Raw genomic sequence first — 21,132 nt, 5'->3', positions numbered from 1 at the left:
ATGGATTATTTTGGAAGAAAGCCAGCAAAGAAAACATGCCACTTACAGTTAAATAAAGATAATAATGCTAATTGATAAATGTAAGGCAACAATACGCATCACTAATGTGTTGTGCCTGCTGAGGAGCTGAGTTGTTTTCCGTGGTGACAAACCAAATGCAGATCTGCAGGTTCTGCTACGAGTCAAAGTTGTTTGACAAAGTCATTGCCACACTGGTTGAGAATCACAAGCCTCTTCATAAAGCTGAGCTGCCCTTGTTAGGGTGCACAGCCACTGGGATAACGGTACAGGGACACGTGAGCGCTGCGGTGATGCTGCTGGAGATGTCCGTGGCGTGTAAGCTGCACAGCACTCAGGAGTCCTGACACTTCTGCCAGTGGTGTGGCCTTCCTGCTGTGGCTCTGGGTTTCCCACAAAGGAAATTCCCCAGATCACGCCCTGACTGCTGGCCCTCTCCAGCAGTCCCTAAGCTGTCTCGGAGAAGAGGTCTGACAGTTTTGGAAAGCACTGGAGTTAGCCCACTGAATGCACTCATTGAACAGTAGGTGTGCATTTTTGTAAATACAAAACCCTGCGCGTTTAATGTGCAGATAAATCATCAGTAGAGTCTTTCTGACTTTGTGCCTGTCTGTGATAACGCTCCCTGATCAGCATCATCTGCTACCTATCTCCCAGCACTTGTTGGTAGCTGGTCCCTTTTGGTGAAGTGCAGGAAGATGCCAGCACGGGGAGGGACGGTGAGTGTTGGTCTGGTGGGCACTGCAGTGGCCAGTCTACATTGCAGGTGATATCTCGGTGCTACACGTGTTCTCATGCATAGTATCTAGGAAATCAGCTTTGGCATCGCTAGGTTCAAGCCCAGTGAAAATTCAGCAAAACGTTGCCACCCAAAAGGCACAGCTCACCGTTTTGGGGGCCTTCCACCCGTCCTGGTTTTTAGGGGAATATTTGATGACTGAGTTAGCTAACTAAGCAACTGCGCTGCTGCAAGCAGTGACCAGCCCTGTTAAACTCGTCTTAAGTAAGACTGGTGATTCATTAGGTGCTTCCTAGTCTGTTCCCAGCTTATTGTAGTGTTGTAGGTGGTTTTGGAGGAAAAGAGTTTTAAGATGCTAATGACAGAATTACAGCTACAACCTAAGGGGAGGGGGAGGCAAACAAAAGAAGGATTCATTAGAGAACAAAAGAAGCACTGGAGGCTTTGAACCTAGGAGTCTCCCACACATTAACTAGGTGTACTGCCAATGTGCTACAGATGTGCATTACATGAACACATAAGGTAATGATACGTCTACAAAGGGCTGAATGTATCTGTTTGATGTTTTGTAGTGAATTATAGTCAAGCAGGTGGGAAGCTGCAAACTCCCCAGTCCCTCCATATGTCAGAAATAAGATCCTGAGAGGTCCAAAGATATCCTCTGCGGGTTTTGTAGCACTGCAGCTTGCACTGGGACTGGCGTGCCCTCCGGAGCAGCGGGGATGTGCGGCACGCAGAGCCAGCAGCCAGCCCTTGCTTCGCTGGGTGGCACTGAATCAGCAGGAGCCAGGATGTGAACAGCACCCGCGTCTAAACAAGGAGAAAAACGTGCAGTCCTACCCAAAATAATTGGGCAATTACTGAATGCGGTCACAGGAATGTGGCTGCTGTGCCTCCAACCCCGGGTGTGGCAACAGGGAGCCCAAGCTGAGCTACTGTCATTAAAAAAGGGGATGTGTGAGTTTGCCCAGCAGTCTGGTTTGTGCTCCGCGGCTGGGAATGTGATGGCATCCGTGCCTGGGAGTTTCTCTGGTGCTCTCTGAGCAGAGCAGGGAGCTGTGGCTTTTGCTAATGGTTTCTGCAGCCGTGAGGTTGGACTCCTGGTAGGGCTGGGCCAAGAAGATCCAAAGGGAAGGAAGAAAGGGGATGGGAGTCTTGGAGCTGCAGAAAGATCGGGGTGCGAATGAACGTACGGTGCAGATACCTACTGGTCTGCAGAGGTGCAACCAAATTACTGCACAAAGATCACATTTTTCAGATGTAGATTTATTTAGATCTCAGCACGCACCTACACAGGGTTGGGTGTTCTGGTTCTCTTCCATCCCCAGCTATTGTACTTTGGTCTCTCGTGGAGCATTTGTTACTGGGGCTGGCTAGGAAGGTCTTTAATTGCAGGTTTCTCCCTTTCTCACTGTACATTATGAAAAAATACAGTAAGAGCATGTGGATGTTGGACTAGAGGAGGTCACCAATAATCTATGCACCTGCCAATCCCATTAGCTCCTTTGGATTTTGCACTGTGGGGGCCTGGAGGAAATATGGCCTAAAAATAGCAGTCCCATCTTTATGAAAAGGAATCAGGCAAACCTTCCTTCAGCTGAGCCGCAGCTGCCGGAGCGCTGCGAGCAGCGGTAATAGAAAGCTGCAGCATGGAAGCACTTTTCTGTTCTCGGGAGGCTTGATTTTACAAAGGATAAAGAGTGATGGATGAGAGATCGGCCCTGTTTTAAGTTAAATAACTTCGATTACCACCTCAGAGGAAGCAGAGAGATTCTGTCACCCCATCAACATTTCAGCTGCGTGCGGAGCACAGCCCTGGTTTGGTGGCTGGGATTTTCAGAGTCCCCAGTGCTCTGCCACTTCCTGCTGTTTTTTCAGCTCAACATTTAGCTTTGGCACTCAGGGACACGGTCAAATTCACTGCGATGGGAGGGCCAGTGGTTATGTTAATGAAGGGCACCGTTCTTTGCAAACAGCTTTTTCTTAAGAACTTCAGCCGAGCTTCTCTGAGGTTTGCATTTTTCCATTATTTTTTTAAGGTATCGAGATAATGAAATTACAAAGATGAAAGTGGGGGTGGGGGGAAGCCCAACCCAAAGCCTGTGAAATAATTGCTGCATTTTTTCAAAAAAAAAAAAAAAAAAAAGTCTGCAGTCTTCATTCACATTACTGATAGCTCAAACAAGGCGCCGCATTTGAGTGGCAACTGCACCAATTAGCACCGCTGCCGCTGGTTTGTGAATTGCATGTGAAATGTAGAATTTGTCCAGAAGTGCTAATGCAAATTGCTCAACAAAAATGTGCCCTCTGTGTCAAGTCTTTTCACTTGTTCTGACACACTGATGTCTGCCCAGATTTCTCTGATCGGCAGATCCCTCTCTCTGCTGACAGCTACCAGAGCTCATAAAGCAATGGAAATATTTCTTGTTGCCATTAGCTGTGTTTCTGCAGAGCGGGTTACAAGCTACTGCTGGGACTGGCTACTCGCAGCACAGCATAATTTTGACTTGTATTTGTAAGGCATCGGACTCCGAATTTCTACAATTAAGTGCTAAAAGCTCATTAAATGCCCAAGATTTTACCTGCCCAGGAGTTCAAAGACCTGGTGCCTGCCACGGCGGTAATTTGGTCACTTTGCATGAGTTCAGCATCCTCTCTTGTTGTATGGTGATAACCTTTGTGCCTTGCCACATGAGGCTGAGTTACAATTGCCATGGGAGCAGTAACTTAGCATTTCCTGACTTTTTCAGCCTACGATATCTCATCCTAATATTGTATCCTTTAAAAGGAGAAGTGGAGCAAGGGCACATTGAAATTTTGGTGTTCTCACACCCACAGAATATAAAATAGCACACCTAGCTGTACGCGGACCTTCAGCTCTGTTGGTAACTGCCTGTGCTGTGCTGCTGTGCTCCTGAGCCCAGGAGCCCCATTGTGCAGGGCTCCCTGCAGATGCAGGATGTAAATATGTTTCCTTCCCCCCAAGTGCTTCCAACCTGAGTGCAAGATGGGAGATAACGCAGGGAGACAAACACACCAGGGAGAGCAAGGAAGCAGAAGAGGCCGGCGGGCATCGTGGAGACAGGAACTTCTGCAAAACTCCTACGAATCTGACGGTGCTGGGGGCAGAGGTCGGGGTCAGATCTGTGTGATTCCGAGACTCTCCCAGAAATGAAGAGGAAAGCGTGAAGGCACTTCTATCTAGAACATAACACGTGGAAAAGAGGTGGCTGTGATGAGGTGGGCTCAAACTCTCAGCAGTGAACGAGTGTGCGAGGCAGGATAAGCTGCAACTGGGTTTGAAAGCAGAGAAGGGAGCTAAAATCCAAAAGGAAGGGAAGCCAAGAGAGGCTTGCAAAGAGAGGGATGGCACAGCCAAGACAACAGGCAAAGAAAACACCCTGGGCAGCAGCACTCTGGCTGCAAGCAGAGTAAGATTGCAAGCACCAGGGTGCGAGGTGATGGGAGCCTGGCTGTGGGGCTCAGCAAAGACAACAGGTTATGTGCTGGGTGACAGGAGAGTGGTGGCGTTGTCCACGGGGACTGAAGCAGGGAGGGGAGACAGAGGGAGCAGGATTAGAGCCTGCTTGGAGAGCGAGCTTGCTCAGAGATCCTGGCAAGAAGGAGGGGAGAAGAGGGACGAGGGCGCAGACCTGCAGAGCGGCGGTGGGAGGGTGAGCAGCGACCGACGGGTCTGAGTAACGCTGAGTAAGGGACGGAAGGTGTGGGAGACGAGTGGGAGCGCTGGGGAGGGAGCAGGGTTCAGGGGGGGCTTGGTCAGCAGCGCTGGAAGGAGTTGACAGGCGATGGCAGCCAGCCTGGAGTAATTGCGCAGAGCCTCAGCCAGACAAAGGCTATTAGAGACTCTGTGATACTGGTTTCTGTGACAGGCAAGAAGCAAAAGCCTCTTCGGAAAAGAATCTATGTTGGAGATGGAGACTAAATTCAGTCCAAATCATATAAATCATAGGCAGCGCATTCGATAGGCTTGGAGATGACAGTGAGAAGACAGATAGGGTGGGAGCTGGAGAGGCACTTGGAGTCAAGCATAGTTTAGATATTTCTTTTTTTTTTAAAGCAGAAAGATATAGCATGCTTGTATGGTGAGGGGAAGGAGAGTGAAATCTTAAAGAATAAGGAGGCAGATGGGGGCAGGGGAGATGAGAAGGCAGGAGAAGCAGGAGGGCTGGGGAGCAGCAGCAAGGCTGCTGGAAGGAGGGGAGAGCTGGGCAGGAGGTGGAAGAAAGCAAGCGGAGGGGAGGGAAGGAGGCAGACCATGTCTTGATGCTGAGTTTCTCGTGGGAGAAATCAGCACCATCCTGCTCAGGGACATAACTTCGGCAAAGGCAGGGGAAGGCAAGGCCTGGGGAGCGACCTGAGGGCTGCAGAAAGGCAGCTGGGACTGCGTGTGAGGGCTGGCTGGGCTGGCAAACCTGAGTAAGCGTTAGGAAAAAGCACTCATGGTGTGCAGGAAGCTTTAAAAAAAAAAAAAGTTTTAAGCTTAACAAATAGGTAATTGTCTCAGAAGAGGTATTAAGGATATTCAGAAAGCCTCAGAAGTAGTGAATAAGGGCTTAATCAGCAAAGGAAGCCATGCCTTAGAGACCTCGAAGTCTGGGGACTGCCTAAAGCCAAGCTGAGTCAGAGCTTGCAAAAGAAATTAATTCTAGAGTAGGGGTTTCCTTTGCCGGATACATGAAGGAGACCTCAGAGAGCAGGGAGGAACCGTGCAGCGAGGAGCATGTCGAGGCTGAAGCCCAGGCACAGCCCAGGTCAGAATTGCTCGGCTCAGTTTTCATGAGGGCGAGCGAGGCTGGATGTCAGAACAGGGGCCGGGTGGCTAGTGGAAGCACAAAGAGCACGTCCAAGGTGGAAGAGAAATCAAAAGGGCTTCGAGTGCTGGCACTGGGTGAAGGGCAGCTTCGATTCAAGGACGTTGAAAGCACGAGCTCGTGAAATCACAAGCCTGGCACGCCACCCCAGCCACCTCGCCTTATCAGCTGCTGGTGTTCTGAAACCACAGCAAAGACGGCGAGGCATCGCTCGGCAGCTGCAGCAGAAGACCACTTCCCTTGGCCTTGCCAGCTACCTTTTGGAAACATTTGGCCTTCAGTTTTAGGCTGAAATACCTGCAGAAAGGCTGCACGGACAAGTGCCTGCAGCGACAGGGGAGTTACTCCAGCTCTTTGAAGCTGGTGTCTGACAGGGGAAGATCGTGGAATTTGTGCAGGAATCTGTACGTTTACAGTGCTCATCACAAGCACTACTGGGGCTGCTTTGGTGCTTTCAGCAGTCACACACCGCAGCGGTACCGCGAGCACTAGGGATGTGGCACATGCGCTCCCTGACCCCGTCTCTGCCAGGACAGAAGCCAGAGACAGAGTCACTGACAGGGCAGAAAGGTCCCCAGCGGCACGGAGGGAGCTACTTTGTGAGAGTCCCGAACCTCTGAGCTGAATTTTTGTGAGGATTTTTTGTGTTGCCTTGGCAGAAGCAGCGATACGGGGCAATTGCAGCCTCGTAGCGATTTTTGAGGTAAGTCGCCTTCTGCATACGGGAAGGAGAGCATATGGCCCAGTGTGTTTATTTCTCAGCCAGGATTCTTTCGGGCTTGGCAAATTACACGCTTCTCGCCGAGGATCAACACAAGTGCCAAGTTTGTTTTTTCTAAAAATGAAAGGGATTTCATTTATCACAGCACAGGGGAAAGGATCTGAGAAACGTCCTTAAGCGCGAAAAATACCTTTTGTTTATCCTCAAACAAAACACCCAAGGGGGAAATTGAACAAAAATTTCACTGAGTGGAAAAAAAAAAAAAAAACACCACACAAACCAAACCTCTGCAGCCATCCGCAGGAGATGTCGGTCAGACAGCTGTGGTGCGGGCCCAGGCCATCAGAAGGAAAGGGATGGCCTGGTAATAGTTTGGTGTTTGCTGCTGGAGCATCTTTTCCTGGTACCTGTGCTTTCCCCAGGCCCCCAGTTTTTCCCTGTACATAGTAGAAGTTTCTCTTTCTCTCACAGCCTTTATTTTTATTGTGTCCTTTCCCCTCCGTTCCCCTTTTCACTGGCCCCGTGTGGCTGTTTATTTAAACCATTTGCCTGCTTTCATCTTCCGCTTTTCTTCTCTCCCCCTTCTCAGGGGCTCTCTCGCCGTGATTATCCTCGCACCTCACATCTTTTCCTCCCTTCCTCTGCCCTATGGACTCGCAGGGGGCACTGGTTAAAGCTGCAGCCTTTGGCACTGCCATTTCCAGCAGGCACCGGCCTCAGGGCCTGGTGTCTCTGCGGGCTCGGCCCTCACCCGGTGCTGCTGCCAGAGCACCTCATGAAGGCCTGGTAAATGTGCTGAGGGATCGCCTCTGGTGCCCCGGGGACATGGCAGTGCCTCTGGAGGGCCTCGCCCCCAAAAACAAAACTGGAAAGCGGGAGCGATCTCCCCTGCAAAGGGGAGAAAGCACCGGGGCTGTTACTTGTAAAAGAGGAAACGAGCCTGTTCTAATTAATCTGGTCGAAGCTCGGTAGCATTTCTGAGTCCCTCCAGGATTTGCAGGCTGCAGATGCCCTGCTGGGGCAGAAGTCGGTGCTCCCAAACAGTGGTGGTGGAGTGACGAGACGCTCGGCCCTGTGCACTGTGAGATCAACTCCGGGCAGACTTTAGCTCCGAAATGGTGTCGAGGAAACACTCGCTCATTTTCAAATCCTTTCTTATGTACTTTGTCCCCAGAAGTAAAGAAATCAGTCCCTCTGATGAACCCACACAATCCCAGAAGTAGCAGCCTGACAGACAGTGTTTGTTCTGCGGGAAGAGTAAACTGCAGCGAAAAGATGGGGAGGAGAGATGCAGGGGAAGGGAGGGCAGAGGAAAACAAATTGGCTGCATGCAGAGGTTTAGCGTCAAACGTCAGAGGGATCTTGTTCGCTCAGATACTATATGAAAGACCATGGCAACCGGGGGCCCAGAGAGAGGAGAGATTTGTAGCTGCTCCCCGGACTGGATGACAGAGGAAATAGGTGAAGCAATCCACCCTGCAAAGCCCGCTGGGGGCTGCGGAGTCATAAAACAGCCTAGCTGTCCCTTCACCCTGTACACGGGCTCGTTCGAGGCAAAAAAAAAAAAAAAAAAAAGAAGTCTGAAGTGAATGAATTTGTAATTCAGTCAGATGGGACCATGCTGCTGAGGGCGGCTTTGCTGTGGGCAGCCAGATTTAGAAAGAGGGATTAAGATCCCTGCCGGACACAACAAGTAGCAACATTACAAGGAGTTTACGGGGAATGTTTTTAGGGGAATATAGGAGGGCGCATTTATGTCGCTCTGAAAACACCGGGTGAGATTATGGTTCATTGTACATGGAAATGCAGTAATATTTTTGATCCCAGTAGTAGATTGGCACCCCCCTTTTTTTACACCTTGGGTACTGTGTTCAGCTTTGGGCCCCTCACTACAAGAAGGACACCGAGGCCCTGGAGCGTGCCCAGAGCAGGGCTACGAAGCTGGTGAAGGGCCTGGAGCACAAGGCCTGTGAGGAGCGGCTGAGGGAGCTGGGGGTGTTTGGGCTGGGGAAGAGGAGGCTCAGGGGAGACCTCACTGCTCTCTACAACTGCCTGAGAGGAAGGTGTGGGGAGCTGGGGGGCGGCCTCTTCTCACAGGTAACTAGTGACAGGACTAGAGGGAATGGCCTCAAGTTGCACCAGGGGAGGTTCAGGTTGGCAATGAGGAGACATTTCTGCTCAGAAAGAGCAGTCAGGCACTGGGATGGGTTTGCCCAGGGAGGTGGTGGAGTCACCATCCCTGGGGGCATTCAAGGAAAGGTTGGACGTGGTGCTTGGGGACATGGGTTAGTGGGTAACAGTGGTGGTGGGAGGATGGTTGGACCAGATGATTTTGGAGGTCTTTTCCAACCTTATCGATTCTGTGCTTCTGTGATCTACATGTAGATATACACATGCACAAGCTGTGACGAGATCCCCATGAGGAAGGGGCAGTGACTGCCAGAGAGGCAGCAGCGCGGTGCAGCAGTGCCAGCTGCCTCTGGTGCCAGGGAGCAGCAGCTCGGAGCTGTGCAGAGGTGAGGGCAGGCAGCGCTGCGATGTCTCGTACATCACAGGCAGGTCGGCTGCACCACTAAGTTGGGTTTATCCAGAAAGGCTGTCGTCTCTGAAGACATCAGAAAGTGGAGATCTGCCATTTCTGGTGGGTAATGAAATCACGGCGTAAAAATGTGATTCTTCTTTCTGATTTGAATCTGTCTTTGGCTTCCAGCCCTTGTATCTGGTTTTGCCTTCTTCACTAGATAAAAGAACTCTTTAAAGGATTTCTTCCCTCGTGAAGGTATTTTTATATGCCATGGTCAAAGCGTCTCTCAGCTTTCTTTGAGGTAAGCTAAATGATTGAGCTCTTTAAGTCTCTCACTGGAAGACGCTTTCTGCCTCAAATCATTTTTGTGTCTTCTTTTTCTGCTCTGGCTCTGAAATGTAGGTGCCTGACTGTACACATTTTTTCTAGCATCGTTCTTCTAATGCAGTATGCAGGATAAGCCACCTCCTGGCTTCTGTTTGCTCTTCTGCTCTCTGTATATTCAGGGGTTGCATTACTTCACATCATACCACAGAACGGCACAGCGAAGCTCGTGTTCAACTGTCTGTTTTGCACGTTAAGATGCTGCTTTAAAGTCCTTGTTTTTTTGGAAAACACCTTGTCCCTCGAGGTGGCATACCCACCCCTGATGGTTTCTGGTCCCTGGGGTCCCACTCTGATCCCTGGGCCTCCAGCAGAAGTGGTGTGAGCTGACAACATCTGAGGGAGGAGGAGGCACGTGTAAGATTAGAGACAAAGAGGAAAATACCTTTTTTCCTTCCCCTTTGTCCTCTTTTTGAAGTCACTTGTGTTTGGTGTGCGTAACTGTACACACACCACCCTGAACTCTGAGGAGGACCCCTCACTGCAGCAGATCCTTAGAAATAACGTGGGCAGAGGCGCTGATGAAGCAGCTAGGTCCCTACAGAAGTTTGCCTTACTGGGTGCTCTACAGCTACGAAAACCTGCCCAGACGTGTCACACAGACCATTTGGAAATTCTGCCTCTTTCTTGGCTCCACGAATGGAAGCTCGACTCTGCCTAAATCCGGTCTTACTACCAGGTGCAGAGCACTCGATCCTGTCCCTGGGCTGCATTGGAAGGGGGTCGCTGAGACTGTGGGGAGCACGGGGGTCCCAGTGGGTTTGGACTCGGGCACGGCTGCCACGCAGCAGCAGGTGAGGAGCTCTGCTCCCGGACACCAGGGAGCATTTTCCTGCTGGCAGGGGCTTTCTGCCCAGGCTGCGCTCCTGTTTTCGGGACACACAACCCAGGGCTGCTCCCGGTGATGTCAGCGGGGCCTTTCATCATTGTTTGGGAAGAGCTTTGGCCAAAAATAATGGAAAGGAGCAGAAATATTCCGGGTGGGAGGGTGGTGTTCTGGCTTGATGAAGAACGCCTGGCCTTAGATCTGTTATTAAAGCTGGAAACAGGAAACTTTTGCTGTGAATAGGCAAACTCCTGTACCCAAGAACGGCTGAGCGCACCGCTCTGGAAATGACACCCCCGTGCTAATCTTCGTGTTTCCTCCAGCTGCCGCACGGGTTCGTGTCAGCTGGCGGGCCTTCCTTCGGGGCTTTCTTCCCTTCCCAACCCCGCAGCTTGCAGCGTAACGCCCTGTGGGACCGAGCTGCGGCGGCACCGCGGGACGGGTTCGTGCCTGCGCTGCTTCCGTGTGCGCACGCAGCGAGCCAGGACACAAGTCACAGAATTTCTAGGTTGGAAGAGACCTCAAGATCATCGAGTCCTGCAGCAAGGCTTTTTTGAGGCAGATTCAGCCAGGTTTGGGGCTGCAGCCCCGGCAGCAGCTGCGCACAGAGGGTTGGGGGAGCCCCTGCGGGTGCCACCTCCGGCTCCCGTTCCCCCCCCCCCCCGGTTCCTTTCCCTTGCAGTAGCTGCAGCAAAGGCTCCGTGACTTGGCAGCGCGGCCTCGCTGCTGCCTATAAATGGAAGCAGTTGGCTGGTTTCCCAGTATCACACGAGATAGCCCTGTGCAGCCTTATGCAATCCCCGGCCTGATGACTTCATCGGGAGCTGGGGGGGACGGGGTAGGAGGGATCCTCAGAAGGGTGCTGCGTGTCCCCCCGGGCCCCACGGGATGGGGATGGTGGCAGGGTGAGGGCAGCGAGGGGAGCGTCAGGCCACGAGCCTACAAAATGTGGTGTGAAGAAGGAAAGTGGGGGTTGTGGGAAGGCTGTTGGGGTGGGAAGGAAACTTTCAGACCAGGGGGACGTGTACATTGGGAAGGGAAAGCAGCCGAGCACCGGAGAGCTGCCTCTCAGCGGGGAGCCCTTCGGGAACTACCGGTGCAAAGTAGAGATGTGGACAAATTGTATTTTCTTGTTATTACCTCAAAAGGGTCCTTGAAAACCTGACCTTTGTGACCCTGAGCCGAGCCAAGCCGTGCTGCCCCGGTCTGGCAGCGTCCCCTGGTGCTGATCTGAGCCGTGCCGAGCCGGGCAGCATGGGGAGATGCGGGGGAAACGCGGGCTGGGGGAGGAAGATCCAAAGGAGAGGGCTTCCACAGAGACTCTGGCATCCTTGCTCCCATCTCTTTTTCTTTTCCCAGCACTAAAAGACAGCAAGTTGCATTGGGAGCACAAAGAGAAAGCAGGGGGGGTAGGAGAAGGTACCCGTGGCATCGCAGATGCTTGTGTCCTCCCAGTGACGAGCTTTTGGTCCTTAGCTGTGGGGTGGAAATCATAAATAAACACGCTGTGTGCGTAAATCCTGAGCTTCTGGTGCAATATAGGGGGAATTAGGGCTCTTCACTGTGCCTGCCTACAGCCTCAGCTCCTGAACACAGAGGCCTGCGTGATAATGCTGGCGTGGGGAAAGGGAAGGATGTGGGAAGGGAGAGAAACGAGGTTTATTATCCCCATGATGACAGAGGAAAACCTTGGAAAAACATCTCTCTCAGGTTACTTAGCCTGAGTGATAATAAACCTAGTGCCCAATTCTGGTATCGTATTATTAGCGAATTGTCAAGTGCTCTTGCTTTATCTGGGGGGCCTCTGAACTCCGGGTTACGACGTGAGAGCCAAGGAACCTGCCACCTGCAGCAGACAGCGTGAGGCACAAGCAAGGACTCTTACTTTCTTCCAGCTCCAGTCCTCGCCCACAGACTCGAGGCATATTGTTAACCAACCATGATTTCCCCAGCCCGCGAGCGCCCTCAGTAACCAGGCTCTCTCTCTGTTTGTGCAGGAGCAGCACCAAGTGGGATTGTCTCGGACCACAGCACCTATGCAGCCTTCCGTCCCACCGGGCTCCAGCAGCGTGGTCACAGGCACGAGCTCCGGGGGTCCCTTCCTGGGAAACCAACCGCAAGCAGCCATCATGAAGCAGATGCTGATCGAGCAGAGAGCCCAGCTCCATGTGATGGAGCAGCAGAAACAGCAGTTTCTCCGAGAGCAGAGGCAGCAGCAGCAGCAGCAGATCCTAGCAGAGCAGGTACAACATCTGTTTGCCTCGAGCTCTGCAGCACGTGCTGGTATGGCAGCATGGGCACTACAGGCAGTACAACACCAGCCCTTCCTTTTACAGTCAGAAATTCTCTCTCTGTGGCTTACATCATGTTTTTTTCAGCAGTGGTTATCAAAGAAGAGGCATGTGCCTCAGTCCTGCCATGACCTTGGCAAATACTACACCTTTTCCTAGCTGTGGACATGGCAATTGCATGGGGTTTTAGACACTGGGAAAGTTAGCTCTTAACCTACTATCTCATGATGTATTTAGTCTGAAGCAGACTGGTACGGTGAGAGTTGCTGCTGCTCTCCCCTGTAATCGGGCTCTGCATTAACTGGAGTTAGAACTTGCACATGTTGTATAGCCGTAGGAGTACTGATAGCCTTCCCCTCGTTGCGTGGTCCATATGAGAAACAGAAAAATTCTCCCCCAGTGAACAGGAAGGATGCTCCTAGAAATACTCAGATGCATGAATTGGTCCAGGGGTGAACAAATGCATTGTGAGGATGCAGCAATGATCCCCCCACGTGCATCAGGCCCATTCAAGTGCATTCACCCAGGAGCCAGTCACTGAGACGACAAGTCTAAAAGTCAGTCCTTAAGCTCTTGGCTTTCAGGTGTGTGCCCAGTGAGATTTCCTTTATCTTTTTGATCATTTGTAGCACATGTTTACGAACACAGGGATTAGTACTTGCTTCTTTCCCATCTTTGCCATTCTCTTACCTTTATTACTCAGCTTTGGTTTTGAACAAAGCATTTGTACAGCTTTAGATGAAGCAAAAAGATACGCCATTCTAGTAACTGCTTAGTCAAGTATACTCTAGGCTTTGAAAGCTCTGAAAGCTTGTTGTTGTTGTTGTTGTTGTTGTTGTTTTTAAATAGCCCTTAATTCTGTTTTAGATGCATGAGTATTCATAGAAAACAACCACAGATGACCAGTGTGATCTGGATCAAGCGATAGAGGCATTTTGCAATTGCCAGCTCCCCAAATATCATTCACTAAAATAGTGGAGGAAATGTGCCTTAGTAGCCATTTCTGGTTTGGCTAGGTAATGGTCGTAGGACATGGTTCTCAGATGAGGATGCAGTATTGCTTGCAGCTGAGTGCAGGTGGGCTGCAGTCTGTTACCATGAATAAATACATGCAGACCCTGTCAGGGCTGGGGAAAGGAAAGGGTGTGTGGATACAGCTGCACTTAGACCTAGGTGAACGCAGATATCTCATATCCCTCCCTCTCTTTTCAGCGCGAAGACAGTCCCGTTTGCACTTTAGAGGTCAAGATGAAGTGCTTGTAAGCAAGGAGAGTTGATGTTAGCCTCAGTGCTTATTCCTTTCTGAACCAGAAGGAGTCCATGTGCTGAGTAGCCCAAGTACTCTCAGGAGCACTCTTCAGTTGACTCTGCTTGTCTCCAGAACAGCTTGCTAGATAAGAAACACTGCAGTTCTGCTGCCGTACTCTTGTCACCAGCCCCTTTCCAGCTCTCTAATTAATTAATCATCTTTTTCTCTTCTGCTTTCTTTCCCTTGTTCATTTTCAGCAGTTGCAGCAGCAGTCACATTTGCCTCGGCAGCACCTGCAGCAACAGCGGAGCCCGTATCCAGTGCAACAGGTCAATCAGTTCCAAGGTAAAAGTCACGCTCTTTTTCCTAGATTGGAGACAAAGTATGTCCCTGCAGCGGGCATTTGAAAGTTCATGTGTTTTGTGAGGACATTTTGTGTTTTGTTAAGCAGTGTGCCAGAACAGCAAGGCAGGCTGTTGCACACTTGCGCATAGTGCATATTTTACAAAAGGGAAATGACCAGTTTTGAATATTTAGTTATGTTTCTAATTTCCTTTCTGCTCCACTCAGCAAAAGCTGCATTTTTCATTTGACATCAGTTTTGTCTCCTTGATTCCTGTGTTCTATGGATTCATCTTGTTTGACTTCACTCATCCTACATTTTTTTCAGCTATTGTCTCTCCCTGTATCCTGGTTTTACTCCTCTTCATTTCCCACTTTGTTTAATTTGATGAGCAGGGACTTTCAGAGAGGTCATCTTTATCTAGAGAATGACCAAAAGAAATGTCTGATAAACGCCAGGTGTGGAAAATATAGAGAAATATCTGAGATGAAAATGGAGATTTTTGTAATGAACACAAAAAAGCAAGTATTATTTCGGTGTGCTCATAAGTAATTGAAGAATGCATGGGCAATCATTTTGGTTTAGGAAAAAAAAAGTTAATTCTGAGCTTCTTAAGTGCAAAACATCAGCTGAATGTCTTCACTGACCATGGATTCTAAATAAATGTGGAAGTAACATGTTCAGTGTTGTGTATTCATGACAGTTTCACTTAACTGCAACAGAAAACAAGGGAGGCAAGCATACTGCAGTTCTAGTGTTCAGGAAGTGAACAGGCAGCCAAATCCTCTGCTGATATATAACAGGGTGGCTCTTTCTAATTGCCTTCTGATTCTTGTCTTTGGCAGCATAAATTCTATATGAAATGATTTTTTTTTCCCCAATAATTAATTTGCAAAATCAAAGTGTATGTGTGTGCACCGTCATGCATTATTTGAGAAGCATATGTAAAATCTTTCTATACTAATGCTTCTTTGAAACCTTGCCTTCATATGTATTATTTAAAAGAAATGCAGAAGAGAGTTCAGGCTAATGTGTGACAGAGCAGGAATTCATTTTCATAAACGAACTCATTTAAATACAAATATTTCACCATTTTTTCTGTTTAGTCACGGGAACGCAATCCAGTGCAGTAGGTTATGTGTAAGTGAGACCAGAAGGTGGCCCAACATCTTAAAATCTGTTACATCTCTCTTTTAACTGCTTCTTGTCTGAACTCCTGCCTCTTATGCAGAGCACAGTAGTGTAATGTGAACCACCTGCTGGTAGTGAGTCCCTTGGAGGTTTTCAACGCCAATTTCAATTTAAAAGTAGCTAGAGAGACATTAAATACATTTTTACCATTATCTGTACACTTCAGCACTTGATGAAATCACTGTACAAAAAGACATCTTCTAACCTTGGAGGAAGGAGATGATCTAAATTTAAAAAAATATAAAATCAAGGGGACCCCAGTGCCAATCACTAAAAAAACATCTTATTTGCAACATAGATAAAATAAAAGCTGCCAACACATTTGCCCTGTGCAAGTGAGATCAAGATGGACTCCCTTCATGCTAAAAAAAGGTTTGTTTGTCTATATGTTGGAGAGTTGAGCTAACAACATCCTCCAGAAGCTTGCCCTGCTGCAAGAAAAAGGAGGTGTAGCCATCCACTGCATGATGTGTGTGAAACTATGGGAATGACACTTCCTTTCTTTGTACCCATTTCTCATGGTAACCCAGCCAACATAAATAGCAGGGCCTAGTATCCTCTGCTCTCCACAGACATTCAGGTATGTTGTCTGCTACAGCAGCTAGGGCTGATTTAAGAGCATCCTGATTTTTTGTACAGTTTCTGACTCTTGCAGCAACTTTTTAACATCTACGTTTTGCATGTACTAATATTTGAGCCAGGAGTAATTGCGTGCATCATGCTGTTGGAGTATACCTGCAGAGTATTTTATTTAGTTCGGTATGGTATTGACTCAAAACCACAATGAACCCATGGCATCATCAGAGCTCCGGTAATTGTTTTTAAATAAAGGTAGTAAATACAGAAGCATATTGGCTTCCCAGAAATCGATAGCTTCCCTCACCCCTCAAAGGAAGACACAAGCATAGTTCAGTTATCTGCCATGGTGTGGAATTTAACAAGGTTAGGATTTTCTGGTTTCCCATCACTGGCTGAAGGTGGACTAAAATGTGCTTATAATATCGATTCACTAATACACTCTCCCTGCTTTAAATGTCCACAAAAAACAATTTTTCTTCTTTCCAAAGATTTAATCAGTAACAATGATATAGAAAATCCATTCATTTATGCCTCCTGAGCTATTAAAAAATTGATTGGCCTTCTGAGTCTGACATTTCCATTTTCAAGGCTTACTTTTGAAAGACAATGGATATATTTAAAAGAGAGCTTCAAACAGTTAACTGAAGTTCAGCTCTTTTGCTTCCATTGAATGCAAATGAAAGTTTTTGCATTTGCTCAGTAGAAGCTGATTTAGGTTTATCTGAAGAAGATTGAGTGCTACCAAATGACAGTGTGCATGCAACTTTTGAAAGTCTTAGGAACTAATTTTTGCCCAGAGGAATGTGCCTGTTGTTACTCACCCTGAGGAAAAGAAAAACACCACCAAAAAAAAGAAAGACTCATATTTACTTTTGAAAGGGAACTTCTACTTCTAGGTCAATCAAAAATAAATAAATCAATTTTTGGTGACAGGTAACAGAAAGACAGGCCTATTTTACCCCTTCAGCACCAGTGTCTTTATAGCGTAAGTACCTATTATCAGGAGAGCAACCATGGCTGTAATCACATACCAGATATGGAATCACGTTGCCTTGATTCTTCTACAATTCCCTTTGGGTACGAATCCCAAAACAGCCATAACTGAGAATTACTCAGTGAGTACATCATTGGCCTTTTGACCTTGCCAGCCTTACGGGAAATTAGGCTGCCCGTCTGTATCGACAGTACTCTGCTGAGCAGTGTCCCACCTAACACACTGAATGCATGACACCATCGGTGATTCCTGTTTAGGGTAGCACTCAAGCTGTGTTGCCTCTCACTCCCAAGAAGGGGCTTGGTGGGTCAGCACTGAGGCTGTAGCCACAGTGATGTGGAGGATGCGTAATCTCCAAAATGCAGCTAACAGCAGGCAGCAAGTGTGTCTCCCAAGGACAGTTAACCTAGTTCTCTGCTAAACTTCACATGAAACAATATCCACTCCAAAAGCACAGCAACCTGAAATCCTTCTGTGATGCAGGAGGCTCCTACGGATTCTCTCTTATGCAAAGGTGTGTTGATTTGTATAAGTTTTACAGGATTGTGGTTCTTTCTTAACCTTGCTCCCTTTTTGGTGTAGGTTCTCCCCAGGATATAGCAGCTGTGAGAAACCAAGCAGCACTCCAGAGCATGAGGACATCCCGAATGATGGCCCAGAATGCGAGCATGATGGCAATGGGTCCTTCCCAGAACCCGAGCACGCTGCCCACCACGGCAGGCCAGTCAGACATGAGCATGGCTCCCTACAGCAACGCCTCTTCCAGCCAGCCAGGAATGTACAGTATGAGCACAGGGATGAGCCAAATGTTGCAGCACCCAAACCAAAGTGGCATGAACATGGCACATAACGCAGGCCAGGGAACAAGGCAGCCTGCCTCCGGACAAGCGGTGGGAATGGTCAGCAATTTTGGTCAGAACATGCTGGTAAACTCTGCTCTTCCCCAGCATCAGCAGCAGATGAAAGGACCGGTGGGCCAGGTCTTACCCAGGCCACAGGCACCACGACTTCAAAACCTGATGGGGACTGTCCCACAAGGAACACAAAACTGGCAGCAGCGAGGCTTGCAAGGCATACCTGGAAGGACTAGCAGCGAAATCGGGCCTTTCAATAATGGCACAACGTACCCGATGCAGCCCGGGCAGCCAAGGCTGTCCAAGCAGCATTTCCCGCAGGGACTTAACCAGACAGTTGTGGACACAAGTGGGACAGTGAGAGCCCTGAACCCTGCGATGGGGAGGCAGCTGCTGCAACCACTACCAGGGCAACAAGGAGCCAGCCAGGCCAGGCCGATGGTAATGCCTGCAATAAGCCAAGGGGTCCCCACGATGTCGGGTTTTAGTCAGCCTCCGACGCAGCAATTGCCAGGTGGTAACTTTGCTCAGAGCGGCCAAGGCCAGGCCTACGAGAGGAATCCCACTCAGGACATCTCTTACAGTTACAGTAACGAAGGAGCAGGGGGGTCCTTCTCCAGTTTAGCAGAGGGTGCAGACCTCGTGGACTCCATCATTAAGAGCGGACCGGGGGATGAGTGGATACAAGAACTTGACGAGTTGTTCGGAAACCCCCAGTGAGTGGGCTTGTATAGTCTGGAGCTTTGGTTGTTACGTTTGGAAAAAAAACAGAGTCAGATGTGCTCCCCATCCTTGGATTGTTGGTTTTTTTGTTTGAATTGGTTTGGCTTGGGGTTATTTTGTTTGTTTTCTTTTGTTTCTAATCGTGCAAACCGAGCTGATCTGTAGCCAACGTTGGAAGATTCAGGTGACGATGGAAACATCGGTATCACAAGACTTCCACGAGCAATCTCCGTTGCACGGCAGCACCCGCTGCACGGGTGTGGGGCAGGATGGGGAAACTGGAAAAGCCAGCGGATGCCTCGGGTAGGGAAAACTTGGTCTTTCCCGACTGAAGTGAGGCTTCATTGCACAATGGTGTGGGGTGGTCCCAATATCTCCCACCTCATGTAGCTGTAAAGGCCGCAACTTTCAGAGTAGCAGTTGAGAGCGGCCAGGAGCAAAGCCTAAAGAAGCCCACAGGCGATTGCACAGGCCCCGGTCAGAAACGGGCTTAGCGCTGGGTGTAAAAGGCCTCAGAGAGCCACAGATGGGCTCTGGGCTGTCAGAGAGGACACGCAGCACACAGGTGACAGACCGAAACAGTCACAGAGAGGTCACCGTTTTCACTGCAGAGCGATAAAAATCCAATAGAGGTGTAGCAGAACATAAACTTGGCAGTACAGTGAGGACAGTCTGATCACAGGCTGGAGATGGCTTCGGTGGGTGGGTTAACGTAAGGAGCTATGTGGTCCCCTTGGGACTGGCAGTAGCACGTCCCTGTCAGAGCACTTTGCTCTGCTGTATCTGCTGTATCTGTGCCTGCTGCCTGGGACAGCAGAACAGCAGCTGAGTGCTGTTAAAGGGCTACAAGGAACCAGCGAAGGTCTTAAGCAGGTCCCTGTCTCTCCTCCCTCTCCCATATGTTTTCATATGTTCCCCTCCTGTCCTTCAGTGTAAAACAAGGTAAGCTCACTGCGCTTTTTCTCAGGTGAGCAACAAACACCACAAAGGGGCAGGGAGCAGAGGAGAAGACAGGAAGGAGGGAACGTACAGGGAGGGCCTGGCAGGCAGAAATGAATTTCTTCTCTCTTGAAAAGTGCAAGATTGGCAGGTACTGTTACCGTGGGGTGTCTGGGCTTTCGATTTGACATTATGTGCTACCCGGTCTTCTGTTTTAAGCAGGTGCTTGGCCTAATCTCCCTGGTTTGCTGGAATAAAATTCAGTGCGGTATTTGAAAAATGGGAACTAAGGAGGGACTACAGCAAAGAGCATTCATGAATGGGTAAAATAGTTGATTTAGGTATTAAAAACACCGGGTCTGCCCAAATATGCTTTTAAGCCACAGAGATGTATCACTGTCTCCACTGTCTATCTCCACTGTGTGGACCGGCGCTGAGCAGCGCTGCAGTGAAGCGGTGATGTGGCTTCCAGGGACGCCGGCCATTCTGAATGCCTAAGGCAGCAGTTCCCAAGCCATGGTCTGAGGGCGAGGGAAGCTGTCCTCAGAAACCTGCCATCTTTTCAGATGGGAGCTGGCCACCAGGGTATGTGGCGGTGTTAAAAAAATGGTAACAGCAGTCCGCAGCCCGAAAAGTTTGGGAACTGATGCTGGCCTCCAAGAGCACATTATGTGCTCTGTGGTGAGAACATCTGCAGTGTACACATGCCGAAGGCCACAGGAGCGAGGGGCTCGGTACCTGGCACCTCTGTGTCCTCCCTTCCCCTGCGGGGTATCACTGTGCATCGCTTGCAGGAGCGGGGCCAGGCGGGCCTGGGGCCACCCCAGCACCTGGGTACGTTCCCTGCGGTGCAGCGACCCCTCACAGGGCCTACCCAGACACGGGTTAAATGCTGTACTGTAGACAGGACAAGCTGTGTTTTTAACTTGGACTAGCTGGCCAGGGCGAGCTGTCAGTTCAGCTTGCCTTGACCACCGATTTTTTTAAAAAATCCTTTAGTTACCATTCTTTTATCTAACCCCTTTTTAAAACACAGCGCGAGGCCCCATCCCAGTTCCTGCTGAAGATGACAGGGCTTTGCCTGGCCACAGCTTCAGCTGGAGCTGGGCCGGGCCCTAACACAGCACAGGACAGCACCAGCCACAATTTGCAGTCCACAACCACCTTGTGGGCTTGTAGCAGGACGAGCCTGAAGGAAGGGGCAGCAAGCAGAGAGCCGGGCACACAGCGGCCAGGGGTCTGGGGATGCACAGCCACCACCCCGCAGCCCCGACCAGGCATTCCCGTGCATTAGGCAGATGCAGGCTTTGGTGAATGAACGCTGGTGAACGCCGAGCCTCTGTTGTTGTAAAGCTTCCTCCAAATACTCCGTACTGGGACCAAGTACTAGAGAGGTAGATTTTAATAGATTTGGGGTTTTGTTTCTTTCTTTTTTTTTTTTTTCTTACTATGGTGCTGATGTATATGTAATGTTAAAAAAAAAAAGTTATTTGTAAATATGTTTTTACAATTCTACAGATATCACTGGGTCTACTATCTGTAAAATATATACATATAAAAATATATATATATACTGTTTGTTTAAAATAGAGTATTTTTATTTCATTCCTTAACTCATCCTTACTGCAGTGGTATTGCACTTCAGATGACGTCTAATTACTAATTTGTACTGTATCCCTGATGGCAACTTGCTCCATTTTATTCAGATTTTTCTAGTTTTCTGTTTTTACTTTGTACATTAAGCATTGCTTATTTCCTTTTAAGACCTGTACAGAGCTCTGAAAATGTAGAAAAAAACTGATGTTAACATACCACTTTTAAAGAAAAAAAAGAAAAATGAGAAAAAAAAAATCAACAAACAACAAACAAATAAAAGATGGTTATCTGAGTCTTATATAAGGCTGGTGTGTGGGATTATGTCAGCC

General features: G+C 49.0%; 1 protein-coding gene across 12 annotated transcripts in view; it reads left to right on the top strand.

The window, feature by feature from the left end:
- Window positions 1–20,189, top strand: part of MAML3 (mastermind like transcriptional coactivator 3) — a 253,638-nt gene extending 233,449 nt beyond the window's left edge. For 11 of the 12 annotated variants that reach the window (XM_068680779.1, XM_068680774.1, XM_068680775.1 and 8 more), the window contains 3 exons: window positions 12,042–12,287; window positions 13,842–13,929; window positions 17,274–20,189. In XM_068680779.1, the coding sequence (XP_068536880.1) occupies window positions 12,042–12,287; window positions 13,842–13,929; window positions 17,274–18,265 (1,326 nt within the window). In that variant the 3' untranslated portion in view covers window positions 18,266–20,189. The remainder of the gene's footprint in view (window positions 1–12,041; window positions 12,288–13,841; window positions 13,930–17,273) is intronic. The other variant, XM_068680771.1, reaches the window with a different exon arrangement.
- The last annotated feature ends 943 nt before the right edge of the window (window positions 20,190–21,132 follow it).

This window comes from Anas acuta, chromosome 4, assembly GCF_963932015.1.
Source record: "Anas acuta chromosome 4, bAnaAcu1.1, whole genome shotgun sequence".
NCBI lineage: Eukaryota > Metazoa > Chordata > Aves > Anseriformes > Anatidae > Anas > Anas acuta.
The sequence above is the reverse complement of the archived record's forward strand: the minus strand, read 5'-3'. Positions and strand labels throughout refer to the sequence as shown.